This window comes from Austrofundulus limnaeus, unplaced genomic scaffold (genome assembly GCF_001266775.1).
Source record: "Austrofundulus limnaeus strain Quisiro unplaced genomic scaffold, Austrofundulus_limnaeus-1.0 Scaffold3, whole genome shotgun sequence".
Classification (NCBI taxonomy): domain Eukaryota; kingdom Metazoa; phylum Chordata; class Actinopteri; order Cyprinodontiformes; family Rivulidae; genus Austrofundulus; species Austrofundulus limnaeus.
In genome coordinates this window covers 468,038-484,105 of record NW_013952405.1, presented here as the reverse complement: position 1 = coordinate 484,105, position 16,068 = coordinate 468,038, and the positions used below count along the sequence as shown (strand labels likewise).

General features: G+C 38.8%; 4 protein-coding genes across 5 annotated transcripts in view; 1 reads left to right on the top strand and 3 right to left on the bottom strand.

Moving 5' to 3' along the window:
- The window catches only part of LOC106522900 (cytosolic sulfotransferase 2), a gene marked incomplete in the record, with an annotated part of 21,375 nt that extends 12,108 nt beyond the window's left edge, over window positions 1–9,267 (bottom strand). Inside the window, 1 exon segment of the mRNA XM_014016142.1 lies at window positions 9,189–9,267.
- Window positions 65–1,038, top strand: LOC106522459 (SH3 domain-containing protein C23A1.17-like). The gene is made up of 2 exons (XM_014015477.1): window positions 65–715; window positions 811–1,038. The coding sequence occupies exons 1-2, from the start codon at window positions 65–67 to the stop codon at window positions 1,036–1,038; spliced, it is 879 nt and encodes a 292-aa protein (XP_013870931.1).
- Window positions 3,078–5,885, bottom strand: LOC106522886 (cytosolic sulfotransferase 2). The gene is made up of 8 exons (XM_014016119.1): window positions 5,698–5,885; window positions 5,307–5,442; window positions 5,093–5,221; window positions 4,794–4,894; window positions 4,442–4,568; window positions 3,751–3,848; window positions 3,464–3,638; window positions 3,078–3,200 (listed from the first exon to the last, which is right to left on the bottom strand). Exons 1-8 carry the CDS (start codon window positions 5,716–5,718, stop codon window positions 3,088–3,090), a joined length of 900 nt encoding a protein of 299 aa, XP_013871573.1. The 5' UTR covers window positions 5,719–5,885; the 3' UTR covers window positions 3,078–3,087.
- Window positions 9,101–15,138, bottom strand: LOC106522870 (cytosolic sulfotransferase 3). 2 transcript variants are annotated; one of them, XM_014016086.1, is made up of 9 exons: window positions 15,059–15,138; window positions 12,979–13,117; window positions 12,769–12,897; window positions 12,540–12,593; window positions 11,101–11,201; window positions 10,898–11,024; window positions 10,251–10,348; window positions 9,917–10,091; window positions 9,101–9,839 (listed from the first exon to the last, which is right to left on the bottom strand). In XM_014016086.1, exons 2-9 carry the CDS (start codon window positions 13,115–13,117, stop codon window positions 9,727–9,729), a joined length of 936 nt encoding a protein of 311 aa, XP_013871540.1. In that variant the 5' UTR covers window positions 15,059–15,138; the 3' UTR covers window positions 9,101–9,726. The 2 variants fall into 2 exon arrangements, with proteins under 2 accessions (XP_013871540.1, XP_013871551.1); XM_014016097.1 differs by lacking the exon at window positions 12,540–12,593 and having other exon boundaries at window positions 15,059–15,136.
- Between the last annotated feature and the right edge of the window lie 930 nt (window positions 15,139–16,068).

The window sequence follows — 16,068 nt, the reverse complement described above, 5'->3', positions numbered from 1 at the left end:
GTCTCCTCTTGTGTCGGCCCCTGCAGTGTCTCCTCCCGTGTCGGCCCCTGCCGAGTCTCCTCCCATGTCGGCCCCTGCAGTGTCTCCTCCCGTGTCGGCCCCTGCAGAGTCTCCTCCCGTGTCGGCCCCTGCAGTGTCTCCTCCCGTGTCGGCCCCTGCCGAGTCTCCTCCCGTGTCGGCCCCTGCAGTGTCTCCTCCCGTGTCGGCCCCTGCAGAGTCTCCTCCCGTGTCGGCCCCTGCCGAGTCTCCTCCCGTGTCGGCCCCTGCAGTGTCTCCTCCCATGTTGGCCCCAGCAGAGTCTCCTACCGTGTCGGCCCCTGCAGAGTCTCCTCCCGAGCCGGCCCCTGCAGAGTCTCCTACAGTGTTGGCCCCTGCAGAGTCTCCTCCCGTGTCGGCCCCTGCAGAGTCTCCTCTCGTGTCGGCCCCTGCAGTGTCTCTTCTCGTGTCGGCCCCTGCAGTGTCTCCTCCCATGTCGGCCCCAGCAGAGTCTCCTACCGTGTCGGCCCCTGCAGAGTCTCCTCCCGTGTCGGCCCCTGCAGAGTCTCCTCTCGTGTCGGCCCCTGCAGTGTCTCTTCCCGAGCCGCCCCCTGCAGAGTCTCCTACAGTGTCTGCCCCTGCAGAGTCTCCTCCCGTGTCGGCCCCTGCAGAGTCTCCTCCCGTGTCGGCCCCTGCAGAGTCTCCTCCCGAGCCGCCCCCCTGCAGAGTCTCCTACAGTGTCGGCCCCTGCAGAGTCTCCTCCCGTGTCGGACCCTGCAGAGTCTCCTCCCGTGTCGGACCCTGCAGAGTCTCCTCCCTTGTCGGCACCTGCAGAGTCTCCTCCCGTGTCGGACCCTGCAGAGTGCCTCCACGGCCGGGCTTCGGGCTGCCCACCAGAGCTCCTTCCTCACCACGGTTGGGCTCAAAGCCGCCCACCTGAGTTTTGCCTCCGACGTGGCCGAATCCACGGCCACCCTCCAGAGCCCCTTCTTCGTCTGTGTTGGGTCCCTGGGCGCCCACCTGAACTGTCTGAACCATTTAGATGTGCCTAGGGTCATCTAAGTGACTGTTTTTGGTTAGTTTTTTTTCTCCCAGGGTTTCCTGTCCATTTTTGGTTTGCCTTTTTTTTGTTATTTTGTTCCCTGTCTGTTATTCGTGTCTAGTGGTCCATGTTGTCTTGTTGTTTCTGGCCCTCCATCCTGTATTGTTGTTTGTGCCCCCTCCACCCTCCCATGTTTTGGTGATCGTCGGGAGACGATCTTTGGAGAGGGGGTACTGTTAGGATCTGTGTCGTGTGTGTGTGTGTGCTTTCTGTTGTCTTGTGCCTCCCTCTAGTGTTCCTTTCATGCCATGTCATCTTATTCCTCAGATTATTCAGTCTCTTCCGGTCAGTTCTCTCACACCTGTTGTCGCTCTTTAATCACCCAGCTGTTTCCAACTGCCACTCATCCCTGTTTGTATAAATATACTGGTCTTAGCTCCACATTACTTTGCTGGTTCATTGTATGGATTACCCCATCAGTCTCGGTCCTCCCTGTGTTTCCCCGAGTCTACCTTGTATGTTTTTGCTGCATTGCCAGCTTTTTGCTTTATTTAATAAATCCTTTTTTTAACCTTTGTGTCTGCCAGCTCTTGGGTTCATTCACCACCAGACCTTGACAGAATGAACCAGCTTTCAGCCTTTACCATTGTCCGGAAGCCTCCACATAAGACCAGACGTAGCTCAGGGCAAACGCTTGTTGCTAAGCGTGAACCGAGGGGTCTCTGGGTCAGACAAGTGGAACAGATTACTTCTCATGGACTTGGTCTTTCGGCAAAGCAGCAAGTCGACCAGGAAGCTTTGAGGAGCAGCTCACAGCCGAAGGATGCTGGTTCCAGGAGAACAGCCTGACACAAAAATGGTATTTCAACAAAAAGAGATAAAGGTCCTTGTAAAAATAAGAAAATTATACTGCAAGGTGAACTGGAAAAGTGACTGATTTCCAGTATAGGAAAAGAAGCCTGAGGCGACCAGCACCCCAGGGTTCTGATGTGGAAGGATAGATGAGCAAAAGACCGACTAACAGGACAAACAGTTTTTAAGAAACAGGAAGAACTGTGTATGTGTAATGTGATCTGCAGGTGGTCAGAGCTCCCATGAGAACTGTGTGCGTGTGTGTAAGTCTGGGACCCAAGGTCGGACATCAAAAACAACACACCAACATTTAACAGACCAACATTGAGCAGGCTAGCTCAACTCAATGTTTATTAGACTAATATCTCAAATAATTAATGATTAAATATGAATTACTATTAGTAAACTAATAAACATWGTTAAACTAATAAAATGATTAAGTAATGTTTATTAAAAGCAGAAGATGTAAAAAGCTAAAAATATAAGCATTGAATAAACTATATTCTGTTAACGCTAAATCATCATTTCTAAACATTTCTAAACATCACAACAAATGCAAAGTTATAAAATTACTATTACTTAAGAGCCCTTGAAAAGGTAAAGAAAAAGTCATACATTTTAAAAGGGATTATGCATTCATTTACACATTTAAAAGAACAGCAAATTGAGACAGAATGTTTATTTTGACTTGTTTTATCAGCAAAATAACAGATCCTTGAGAATGAAATCTTTTCTCAAGGGAAAAGAGAAAGTGAAAAGGCTTTTTTTTATAGCTCTGCATTAGATCTGAAAGAGTTCAGTCTGTGGAAGGAAGGATTTGACCTCCGGTGGCCAAAGGTCAATCAGTGGCAAGATGAGGTGAGGGGAAATGGGCATGTCCACTACACAACCAAACAAATTGTCTTTTTTTTGTATCAATTTTATGTTTATTTTTAATGTTGATTTGCTGAGACCTGTGGTCCTGTGTTATTCTTTTTTTAAAAGAAACTTTTGAATCTGAATTATAATTTTTAAAAACAGCATACATTCAGAACATGGTTGCTTTTTTCTTTACATCAGAATTTACTCATTTTAAATCACACAGTTTTATAGCGTGATTTTAAAAAAAATCAGAAATGTTAGGTTTTTGACATGAAAATTTCACGTAGAAATGCTTTATATCTTCACAGTGAACAAGACAAGAGTCGATGCTAGACCCAASTTCAAATAAAGACTCTTTAAATCTCGTTGCGAAACTGCAGAGTGGGATCCMTCATCTTTTTCTTGTAGTCTTCATCAAAAGCTTCATTCTGGGTCACAGTGAAGTGCTTTTTCCAGTCACCAACTTTCCCTGCAAAAACACAGAAAACCAGTCTAGTATCCTCGCTCTGCATTAATAGTTGTTTCCTCATATGAGCAATAACAAAAATGCACAACAAAAGTCAACACAGGACACTTTTCAAAGGTAGTAACACATCAACATTATGAGTCCAATTCAGTAAAATGCAGAAGATATTTAGAAAAAAATACCAATTAGATTAAATATGAGCCAATAGGTTGCATCCAATATTCACTTTGTCATAATCCCCTAAACCTGAACAAGCAAGAACAAACCTTTTCTCATGAAGGAAGAAATCTTGAAATCCATGGCTGGGAATGTGGAATAATTAGTCATCGGATTCTTCTTCATGTTGTGAAACTGCACTCCACTGGCAACTTGTTCTTTAAGGTCAGCCGAAGGAGACAAGCCCAGAAAGGAGCTGAGTTTGTCTATTTCTCGCCCAGTGTCCTGAAAACACATCAAAACAATCCTCTCTGCATTATTGACCAACCAGAAAAACTGTATAGGTGAAAAAACAAACAAACAAACAAACAAACAAACAAAAAATAAAAAAGCCAACCTCACATAAATCTTCATAGAACATATAATGGAGGTTTGGATACGTCAGTTTCTTTTTCCACCAACCGCTCACATGGTCGTACCAGGAACCATACGGCACTGAGTCAAAATAAAATATGGAGGAACACTTTGCTGTGAGAAGGAGGTCAGAGATTTAATTTCAAGAAGAAATCCTATTTCAATTTTTGCCTGGTTCTCACCAGTTGTTAGAACTGAATTATCTTGTTTATCTAAACATCTTGAAATTTGCCTCTGTCTCTTCAAGAATCTCCTACCATTTCTGATACTCCCACTTCAGCACGTCTTCACAACAATGCTGCAGGGGAGGGGTGCTCTGTGGGGCGGGAGCTCAGCTGCAGACTGAGCTCCAGGGAGGAGCTTTGTACCAGCAACTGTTTAGGCAGTTCCATATGGCTCTACAGGAGATTCAAGGATTTCTCATTCATGCATGAATGAGTCAAAGCAACACTGGGTATGGTTTTGATGAGGGGATGACATTATAACGTGATAAAAACTCAAAAAGGTAGATTTAGTAAAACATCCCCCTTTAAAATGACTTCAGGTCCTGAAGGTAGTGATGTTCTTTAAAGCTAAAATTTGTGACGTGTCAGTCCTGATTATTCTTGGTTATCATGTCAGTGTCATGTATGAAGTGACAATGACTAAACGATCTTGCAGCCTCTGTTACATACAATTTCCCTCCAAGAATTTCTGGAAGAAGCTGCTCCAATCTCCAGGTTCAGGTTGCAGCTGGGACATGCAGGAAAAGTAGAAATAAGACACCATGTTGTCCTTGGCATTGCGGGCCACATAGACCACCTGCAGAAGAGGACCAGAGACAGCCTGTTGGAGCATTTTGATGAGCTAACAGTTAGTGTCACTTATTTGAAATATCACTTGAAAATCGATCATAATTATAAGCTTTAAAGAGAAAATCATCATACATGCTTCTACAGCTGTTTGACTGTTTTAACATCCAATATTTCCACTCCTTGGGAGTCATAAATTAAAGGAAAACTCAAAACAGCATAAATGCTTCATTACCTTGCAGTTCTGCTCCCAAAAGGACTTTGGCACAAACTGGACAGGAAAGTGGGTTTTGATGAGTCGAGGGGTGGTGGGAAGATTTTCTGCCTGGTCTTTTCCTGTATGAAACGACACAACTGAAAACTCCATCTAACTTCAAAATAGAAGAAACACTTGTTGCTTCAGTTATCAGTAGGCTAGTCATGTAATTTATCGTATTTTTTTAATGACACAGCACAGAAAACTGTGATCAAATTTATATGCACTGTAAACTAAAGAGATTTTATGAAGCCTGAATACAAAGTTTGATCATTAACCTGAAATGAGGTTTGGGACGAAGATCTCCAAAAATGGAACTCTCTCAAAGATCGGGATGGTCGTCTGACGCTCTGGACACGTCTGACCAAAATACAACAGGTCCAAGATGTAGGAGACCCACGTGGTACCTAAAGAGTTTGAGAAGCAAAGGTTCATCTCCTCAGCAACACACACATTTCTGTGATTTTATGAAACATGCAGAAAGACGTGGACCTCCTTTGGGGTATGTTGCAATGAGTATATCATCTGGTCTGGCCTCAAAGTTTTGGACTTCTTCCCAGTTGTCCGTGAATAAACGAGTCATCGAGACGCCATGGAAATCAAATAGTTCAGGACGAGGCATATTGACCTTTAGAGTGCAAAAAGTACAATTAACCCAAGTGTGCTTAAGAAAAACAGGATGTTTCAGACGGCACAAATAATAAAAGAAAGCTGCATGAGGAGGTGAGGTCCTCAAATTTGCTGAAGCTGTTGTTGAAAGTAGCATGGAGCTTTTTTGTACATTTAAAACAATGTCCCAAATTAATCAGTATTGACTGCTCAGTAATGCACTGTACTATCATTCCAAAATTAAATAAATTAATAAATAAATAGAAAATCATACCTTCTCAGGATCCTGGGACATGTTGGTGTTAAATCCTGCCTGGTTCCTCAAACCCTCTCCTCTCTCCGCACCGAACTCCAAAACATGGAAAGTCCAGTTTGTATCCAGCCACACCTCATTTCTTCTTGAACTTTGACCTCCATATTTTTTTTTAAATACCTGCAGGATGCAGAAGTTAAAGTAATCTCACTCTTTTTTTTCACTTGTAGGACTTTACTGAACAATATCCACACATGCACACATCTACACAAACCCATCTCTTCAATGTTTCGCAACATGTTTTTTGTGATTTATTTGATTTAATTTTTTTTCATTTGTTTGACAGATCTGTTTTGCAAAACCTCCTGCTCACATTGACTTCAAAGCTTGCAGAATGACTTTATGCAGCAGCAGCTTCAAGTAATGACGTCATCGTCAGGCAGGGACTTCTCCCCTGCATGTTTCAAATAGTTGTCCCCGACTCAACTAACTCTAATGAATGGCTCCCGCACAACCCGATGACATGATGAGGAAGTAATTAAACCATTTGAATCAGGTGTGGTGGAGCAAGAAACTATGCAGTAAAAGCACGTCAGTTTTGTTTGTTTTGTAGTCACGCACATTTCTTTTTTCAAGAAGCAACATTTTAAACAGTTAAAAAATCTATATTTTATTGCAAATACAAAACAATAAAATATACAAATACACCTCATTGCGAGTACAGTGCTATTTCTTTTTTGTAATTACGTCACTGGATACTGAATACAAAAATAGATTTTAGGTACACACATTCCCAAGTTGTGACAAACACTCAAACATGACAAGTCTTAATATTTATTGGGTAAAACATGAACAAATTCTGGTGCCTTTTGAGTCAACCAGCCAATGACCTGACTTCTACCTGAGCCAATGACTAGAAGTGATGATGAGGGGAGAAGACTCTTATTTTAATTATTTGCCAATGGGAGGAGGTGTGGCCTTTAATTAGGGATAAACTATTAGTGCAATGTCATTTTTTACATCATTAACAGCTGATGTGTATGTAAAATCAAAAACCACCTCCTGTTTAACACAGAGCTTTTAATCCATCATACAGAGCTGATTTGTTGACCTTATTTCATCTCATTTAGCTCTTGACATAAAAACAACATTGCTTTGTCTGAATCATTGATGTAGCTGAACAGGTTTAGCAGATGGATCTGGGCGAGGCCTTTGGCTGATGCTGTGCAGCCTCACAGCATGTCTATTTTCACATTTGACAAAAAAAATTCTGCCATGAATTTAGCAGCCACTGCAATTACAATATTTAAATTTCTGTCAGGGTTACGACGAGTTCAATCATGGACTCAGTTTCAAACGTAAACAGTTTAAATTTCATAGCGGAACAGCAGAGTGGGGTCTATCTTTGTCTTGTAGTCTTCATCGAATGCTTCATTTTGGGCCACAGTGAAGTGATTCTTCCAATCATTGACTTTCCCTGGAGAAACACAGAAAAGTTAATAATTTCTGCTCTTTGAGAATCCATTTCTTCCCTGGCATCATATCAGCCTTGAACAAACCTTTCCTCATGAAGGGAGAAACCTTGAAATCCATGACTGGGAGAGTGGAGTAGTTGGCCATCTGGTTCTTCTTCATGTTATCAAACCGCACTCCACTTAAAACTTTCTATTTAAGCTCAGCCGAAGGAGACAAACCCAGAAAACTGCAGAGTTTGTCTATTTCTCTTTTCTTTTCAGCAGTGGCGCCTGCAGATTTTTTTAAAGGGGAGCCATGGGGGGGACACTGAAAAACCAGGGGTGGCACATCAAAACTAATTTCCATGACAGAAAATTTATGATGCTGTTGTAAAAATGACAGTTTGAAAACTATGGCAATATAAGAGTTAAGGATTTACCAAAAGATGTCCTGTTTGTTATTTTACAGACAATATTACTGATTCTGTGACGTCCAGAGACCAGAAAGAAAAAACAGAAACTATCTGCACTTCAGCAACAATCCAGTTCTTCTGTGTGTATCTTTTACACATGGAGTACCTGAAATGGTCCTTACATTGTTACACATTTCAGTGCCATTAGAAGTGTTCATAATGCTAGAGGGACCCATTGGTGGGGGTTCTGGGGGTCTTCCCCCAGAAATTTTTGAATTAAATAGCTGCCATTTCCTGCATTGTGTATTTTAACAGGTTGTTCAATAGACTTCTACCTACAGAAGTAAACACTTAGTGCCAGTATTCTATAAATCAAGTGGAATGAAATTATTTGTTCAGCAATAGAAACACTGGTTGAAGTAATATTCTATGGTAAATATGGGGGTTCAGATGAATTAAAATTTAAACGTGATGGGGACACTTCCCTTCACAAATGATTGCTGTGATGTCTGTCATTTTATTTAAAAACGTCAAAATATACATTTTAAAAACATTTAAAAGGAACAAACTTTCTCAATTTAAAAGCCATCACCTCTTCTATGTATGTTAAAACAGTTTTATGTGCTTGTTGCTGTTTACATTGTGAACAAAAACTTTAATTATAAATACCCAAAACTGGAAATAAAGACTATATACAATATGCAATTATATACTACTTCTATTTCTTTATTTGCTTTTTCATGACATATTAGTTTTAATAAATAAGATTTTGGTCTGTGAGAGAAAACTAAAGTAAATGGTAAATGGTCTGTACTTGTATAGCACCTTTCTACCCAACCATTCCAAAATAATGGCATTCAAAATATTGACTTTGTTACTTCACGTGCCCCTAAGTTGCTATTTTTATTGCAGCTAAATGGCTAGTTGTCAGAGACTGGCCTCACTTCAGGCTCACTCTAAAAGTCCTCTAGATGTTCCTCAACAATTTTGAGCAACTTCTGATGTAGCATTTCAAAAATAATGGCACTCACAAAATCGACTTTTTGCAGTTGTTGTTCCCTAAGTTGCTGTCTTTACTTTCACTTTAAAAAAAAGTACAAGGACTTTTTGAAATTATTTTTCAGCCTTCTCTAAATGTATAATTTCACTCCTTTTCAAAAACAAAGTCATCATCATCATCATCATCAAAACAGCTGTGTTTTCACAAAAACTCTATTTCCACTATATTTCATGCCTTCATGAAGGTGACCAAATCTTCTCTCTTGTAAGCCAGGTGAACAAAGACCCTTTTAACTCTCTATTGCAGTGGTTTCAAACTTTTTAGCTTCTGGCCTTAAAAATAACAGCTGCAGAAACTTGTGACCCCAGATTTTACTGGTTTATATANTTTTGCCTGAAACTCTCAGACTGAAGAAGTCTCTTGGAGGAGAGACGAAACGTTTCATTAGAGAAGAACCTGTCCAGAAGACCTATACAATTTTTTTTCTTTTCAAGAAAATATCCACCCATCTATCAGCTACATCTTTCCATTCTTTAGTCAGGACATAGTAAACAAACTGAACCCATTTGTTTATTTGACAACTCAGTCACAGCTAAATAGTTACTGAACTAACATTCAGAGGGGAAGAAATGTAAATAATATTACCGAGTCAAGCAGCCTCACATTACAGGAACAGGACTTCTCTTTACATCAGGAAGTCCTCTCAACCCCAAGTCGCTTGCTGCAGGTGTTTTTATTTTATTATAGTTTCCAAGGAGTTGTCTTTTAATTTTGGCTTGTTTGCCCCAAATAAGCTGTAAAAAGAACATTGCCAGAGAGTTTTCACACATTTGAGAAAAAGAAGATCAAAGACCGATGAAAGTCACTCCATTCTTTTACTTATTTTGTTTTCTTTTACCAAAAATAAAAATCAACTTTTAGTGATTTAAAATTTGTAAAATAAAAACTTTAGTAACCAGTTTTACAAGTCAACACCTCTGACTAAAAACAAGTCCACATCATTAACCCTCCACCACTGTGTTCATAAGTTGATGTGAAATATACAATATTTATACACTGAGCAATCCTTTTGGTCCGATTAAGAATAAAATGAAAAATATTGAGCTATGAATCAATACTTTCTATCAACTTTCTAACTGACAATTTCAATGTCGGTTCTGGACTCCATTATTTGCAATTCAAACTAAATTTCTGTACGAAAGCGCAGCTCAGGATTCTTCATTTTCTGCTTGTAGTCTTTATCAAAGTGTTCGTTCTGGGACACGGTGAAATGGTTCTTCCAGTCTGCCACTTTTCCTGGAAAGAATCATTGGGTTAAAACTATTTTGGGTGATTTGGGTGCAAAATGTGAAAAATGTGATTTTTTTACAGACCTTTTCTCATAAAAGGAGACACCTCATGGTTCATTATTTGGATAGTGGAGGAGTTTGCCATTTTGTCCTGTTTCATGTTGTCAAACATGACTGCAGCTCTGACTTTTTCCTTTTCTTCAGCTGATGGAGATAAGCCGAGGAAGGAGCAAAGTCTGTCTGTTTCTCGTCCAAAGTTCTGCCCACGTAAAAATAAATAAATAAATAAAAGCTTAGTGGTTTCTTCTATGTGAGAAAACTCCCCGTGAGGTGAAACTTTAACGTGCTTTAAAAGGTTAACAAGTCAAAGGTTAACAAGTCTTTGAGAAGAGAGAAAAAAAAGTTCAGCTCACTGCACCTCAGACAAATCTTCATAAAACATGTAGTGAAGATTTGAATAAGTCTGTTTCTTCTCCCACCAGCTGTTTACATGTTCGTACCATGATCCAAACACCACTGAAATGACAGAACAACACATAGAACAACACACACATTTGTATTTTGATCTTTTTGGGACTGTTCATTGACTTCCATTCATTTCTATAGCCCTGACCCCCTTACCCTAAACCTAACCCCCAACCCAAAAAATAAGAGTTCCACCATATTAGGACCGGTCTTTCGTCTCCATAAACTACTGGTCTTGACGAGGTAAGTGTGTATACCAGAAAAGGTCATAAAAAGGTAACAAAAACAAGTACATACACCAAAAAAAGAAAAAAAGTCTGACATTCCTTCAAGGAACGCATATCACCCGTTGCCCTCCAGGACAGAGTTTTGGACATTTTCAAATCATGTAATTGGCATAATGTGTAATCTCAATCTCAGTATTACAAAATCTCAGGAGATGTGTTAGCTCTTGGAATATGTGTTGATGACTCAATATTTACCTCAGTATTTGCTAAATTGATGGAGGCGGCTCTTGAGACACAAAGACACACAAATGTCGCCGTTGGCCTCCGGCAGCGGGCAATAATGATGTGGCTCTTTTATTTTGAAACAACTCACTCTTTCCCTCCATAAAGTCCTGCAGGAAGGTGCTCCAGTCTCCCACTTCAGGATGAATACCATTCATGCGGCCAAAGTGGTAGTAAGACACAACGCTGTCTTTTGGATTACGAGCCACATAGACAAACTAGGCAAACATAATGAACAAATTAGGTTGTAGCTTTTATTATTGGTTAGTCTTGTGCATAGAAGTGTGTTTTTACTCTACAGCGTTGCTCCCAGAAGGACTTTGGTACAAACTGGACTGGTAGATGAGATTTAATGAGACGAGGAGAAGTGGAGAGTTGATCTATCAGGTCTGTACCTTTGGTAAAAAGAGGACAACTTTAGTTTGGAGTACAATGATTTTAATTATCAAACAAAAAAAAGTTATTTAAATACTGGTATAAGGACACAGCAAGCGTTCTTTGGGATTAAAGCTCTTAAAATTAACTCAGTCTGTAATCTCAAGGAGCTGTGCTCTTTCACTAACCTCACTCTGTTGCAACAAAGCTCGATGTTTATTACTTGCTCAATAAAAACTAGATGTAAAACATTCAATATTCCACTTTAACTCTTAAAATAACTTTTTCTGAGAAATATAAAGAAAATGACATAGAGCAGGGCTATTCAACTAAATCACTCCTGGGGGTGGGGTTACTTGAAGCCCACAGCTTGGGGGCAAGACATTGGAGGGAGGGAGGGGGTGGGGGCAGCAATGGTAGATGAAACAATCCTGCATGTAACCGAACAGTTATCTTTTTTAAAATTTATTTTGTTGCATTGAAACATAAATGTAAAGTTTACAAATGATTTGGAACCTATAATTATATTACATTAAGTTTTTTTTCTTTTTTTCTTTTTTTTTGGTGGGGGGGGGTGGTCCCCCAATTGAATAGTCCTGTCATAGAGGAAGGTTGTGTTTTGGTAGCTGCTGTAAGTAAAACAGATTTTTTTCAAACTGCATCTACAATAAGTTGCTTGATTATTCCTTTCAAATAAAAAGCTGTTTAAATTTTTCCACCAGCAGTTATATTAATGGAATTAATAGGAGTAAAGTGCTCTAAAATAAAATGTATGCTGTACAAGTACAGGAGTTATTAGACAATGAAACTGAAACACCTGGTTTTAGACCATAACATCCCTTTCAGACAGCTTCCTCTTGTGTCCACAGTTAATCCTGTTGGATGTGGTTCATCCTTCTTGGTGGTATGTTGACATTACCCTGGATACAGTGGCTCTTGATACATAAAGACTTGCTGTCTTGGTCACAGATGCACCAGCAAGACGTGCACCAACAATTTGTCCTCTTTTGAACTCTGGTATGTCACCCATAATGTTGCATTGCAATGATTTGAGCAAAACTGTGCTCTTACCCTGCTAATTGAACCTTCACACTCTGCTCTTACTGGTGCAATGTGCAATTAATGAATCAGGCTGGTCCAATTTAGCCATGAAACCTCCCACACTAAAATGACAGGTGTTTCCGTTTCATTGACTAACCCCTGTACATTTGAACAAATTGGAAGTCTAACAAAAAAAATCATTGAAAAGTGAAACTAATTATGGAGATTCAGCCACAAACCCAAGGCTCAGAGGTCTTGTAGACAAATGTTGCAGGTGTTTTGTGTTAAAAAACTGATTAGAGTGACAAAGTACTAACCTTTTTTCACAGTGTTCCAATTTTCTTTTACACTGTGTATTGGGTTTTCATTAGCTGTGAGCCATAATAATCAAAGCAGACAGGAATAACAGTACGGTAATTATTCTATATAGGAGTTTCATTTTTTGAATTAAGTTATTGAAGTAAACTTTTCAATTATATTCTAATTTGTTGAGCTGTTCTTGTAGTTTAAATACGTTTAAGTGTCTGTTCGACCCGGTGATTAAACCTTTGGGTCGAGGCGGTGAACTGATCTCCAAGAAGGGCACTCTCTCATGCAGAGGAACAAAAGTCTGACGTTCTGGACACATGTTGCTGAAGTACAGGAGATCCAGCATGTAGCAAACCCATGTGGTTCCTGACATTAGAACAAGAAACACAAACTTATGTTAACTTGTTCAGAAAACTGTTTCGTTAAAAAAATTACTTTTGGACTCACCTGCTTTAGGGTAACTGTTTATAAGGATATCATCTGGTCTGGCCTCAAAGTTCTGGATGTTTTCCCAGTTGTCAGTGAAATATTTGACCATGGAGACGCCATGGAAATCAAAAAGTGTTGGTCGAGTTGGCAGCTCCATCTGAAGAAAAGGAGCTTGAATTATAACATTACTGAAGACATTTTGAAGGATGTCAGTGCAGCTTTTGGAAAGTGGTGTATAAAATGCATTTTAACAAGTAATACATTAATTATATGATAAACCATGACTGTTGCGTTTCATTTTTTATTCATTTTCAAAACAAAAACTAATCCTAAAGCTGCAAGTTTGAGGCCAGGTTGCATCTTGAAAGATGTTAAAACAAATAACTTCAATAAGAACCCTGTTATATATACCACCATGAACAATTATTTCTGTGGCGACCCCTGCAGGTTGCATTCATAAAGAAACAACACCTGAAACAAAGACAATACAGATTGTTTCAGCTGTAAAATTCACCATTCATCACTGTGTCTGTATGTGTTTGTCTGTTAGCAAAATATCTTGTGAAAAAGGGAATGGATTTTAAGGAAACCTGCAAAACATAACTGGATGTACAGCTAAAACATATCAGCTTTTGTCAGCCTGATTTCAAATGACCACCACATTTAATTGATCTTTAGAAAATACAAAGACGAAATGACTAAACCTCAGTCAATTTTACAGATATTGTGTTGAAAACTGAAATGGTAGTGGCTGAGAGTCATTCCCAACACACAGTCTGAGAGTGACATCTTGTGCTACCACATGAAATTGCACTTTTTTTAAAGAAAAAATATTTCCGTCATTTTCAGCATGATATGATTTAAGTCTAAAACTCTGGGATTAAATGTGAGGAGTGACACTTTTTAAAAAATGCAAGGACTTTTTTGTATTGTTTTTCTGAGAATAAAAATGTAAAATTTGACTCCTCTTCAAAAACAAACTCATCATCATCATCATCACAACAGATGTGTTTTCACAAAAACTCTATTTCCACTATATTTCATGCCTTCATGAAGGTGACCAAATCTTCTCTCTTGTGAGCCAGGTGAAGAAAGACCCTTTTAACTCTCTATTGCAGTGGTTTTCAAACTTTTTAGCTTCTGGCCTTAAAAATAACAGCTGCAGAAACTTGTGACCCCAGATTTTACTGGTTTATATACTCAAACATTGCTTATAAATAGCAAATAAATATAAACTAATAATTATGATATTACTGTTATTCATTTATTATTGTTATTGTTTTTTTTTATTATGGTGAAATTATTCCATTAACAATTTATTTGCATTTCAATAAATGTCTYGAAATCATCACTTGATGTTTCATGACCCATAGAGGAGTCCTGACCCCAACTTTGGGAACCACCTCTCTATTGTGTGAGGCGTGTGATTTATTTGAATTCAAAATACTTGGAACTCCACTCTTAAGTTTTAAATTGAGAATGTGACCCATTTWGGAAGCAAAACATCTTTAACTGCAGAATACAAGTCTGGTTGTTTAGTTACGTTTTAACTTACCATGTCCTGCTGGATGACTGAATCCACACCAGCTTTAACAAAACATCTCATTTCTACATAACTTGAGCAATAAAAATAAAACATTTATGCATACTGTATACTACACAATGSACAGTCAGATACAGCTGATATTAACTTGTTTGAGTGGCCTTCACTTTAATATTTTTTAAACCTACATTTAATTACTAATCCAGTTACAAAAGATAAAACACAGGAAAGACAAGAGAGGAAGGAAAAGTATTTTTCAACCAAGTTATTGTGCAACCAGCTTAGAAAACTAAAACMTTTTGACAGAGGATAAAAAGATGTCTGTAAAGCTGTTCCAGTGTTATGGATGCAGCAGTTTAATCAGTCTTTGACTGAGAAAATACAAATCAAAGTCTCTTACTTATTTTCAGACACCAATCTGGATTCAAAAGTAAAACATGCATCTACATGCTTAATAAAGTGAAAATAAAGCTGTAGATACATATCTGTTGCAATGATAAGAGAACATATTGCAGCTGATATAAGTTTATTTTTAACTGAAGTGGAAAAACTCACCTGAATGCATCAGCTATCTGTGTTGCTCTGACTAAATTCAGTCCAAAAGTCAACTTCTGTTCTGCCTCTTCTTCTTCAATGGCTGATTGCAAACTGATTAGCTGTTTATACTGCCATCTACTGTACATGAGTGTGTTATTCCAAAATCTCTACCTTATCTTTTTTTTTTAATGTAAAGATTCCCTCTTGTGTCCTCTCCTTGTCTGTCTTACTTTTACCCTCAGCATCTCTCTTTCAGCTGCACGTCATCAATACATGATCCAAATTTTCTTTTCCTCCACAAACCTCACATTTGTCACAGTTCCTTTCATACAGTGTGTCATTTACAGAACCCTCAAACTCATTTACAGGTAGGTCAGTCAAGATTTGAAAAAAAAAAAAAATCTAATTTATCATAAAGTTAAATTTGACTGGGATGATTATTCTTCCTTGTGGTGCACCATTTTCCACCATGAAATCTCTTGGTCATCCCCAAACTTCACTCTTATTCTTCAGTTTGTAAAGAAACTTGRTATCCTATTATACAGCTTCCCATCTATTGCCAAAGACAGCCTTTTATCCAACCCTCCTCATTTTCAACACAGCACAGAATTTCACTCCAAATCCAGCTTTGATAAAGGATTGTTTCACCAACTTTTAAGTGTCCAGACCGTCTTTAATCAGCTTTAGTTCAAAATCTACAATATTTAGATTCTTCAGACCTGGCTTAAATAATTCAATATGAAATGGAGGTTAAATAAAACACAGTTTAATTATACTATAGAAAAGTACATACCAACAGTATCTGTGTTTATAGATGTAATTTAACGGCCATTATTCAATCTAAATGAACCCATCAAACTAGATTTTTTAAATATTATCTGTAACTTAAATGCAACTTTATTTATTACCACTTACCAACTTTAATTAACCAGTTATTAACTTTAATTTAACCAGTCTCCTGTGTCGGCCCCTGCAGTGTCTCCTCTCGTGTCGGCCCCTGCAGTGTCTCCTCCCGTGTCGGCCCCTGC

Bases quoted from the DNA above. Each gene is read 5' to 3' on its own strand.
- LOC106522459 (XM_014015477.1), top strand. From the start codon at position 65: ATGTCGGCCCCTGCAGTGTCTCCTCCCGTGTCGGCCCCTGCAGAGTCT. The intron at 716-810 runs GTCGGCCCCTGC...CGGCACCTGCAG, and splicing joins CCTGCAGAGTCTCCTACAGT to AGTCTCCTCCCGTGTCGGAC.
- LOC106522870 (XM_014016086.1), bottom strand. From the start codon at position 13,117: ATGGAGCTGCCAACTCGACCAACACTTTTTGATTTCCATGGCGTCTCC. The intron at 12,594-12,768 runs GTTTAATCACCG...TATGGCTCACAG, and splicing joins TTCACCGCCTCGACCCAAAG to CTAATGAAAACCCAATACAC. The intron at 11,025-11,100 runs GTAAAAACACAC...ATGTTTGCCTAG, and splicing joins TCTGGGAGCAACGCTGTAGA to TTTGTCTATGTGGCTCGTAA.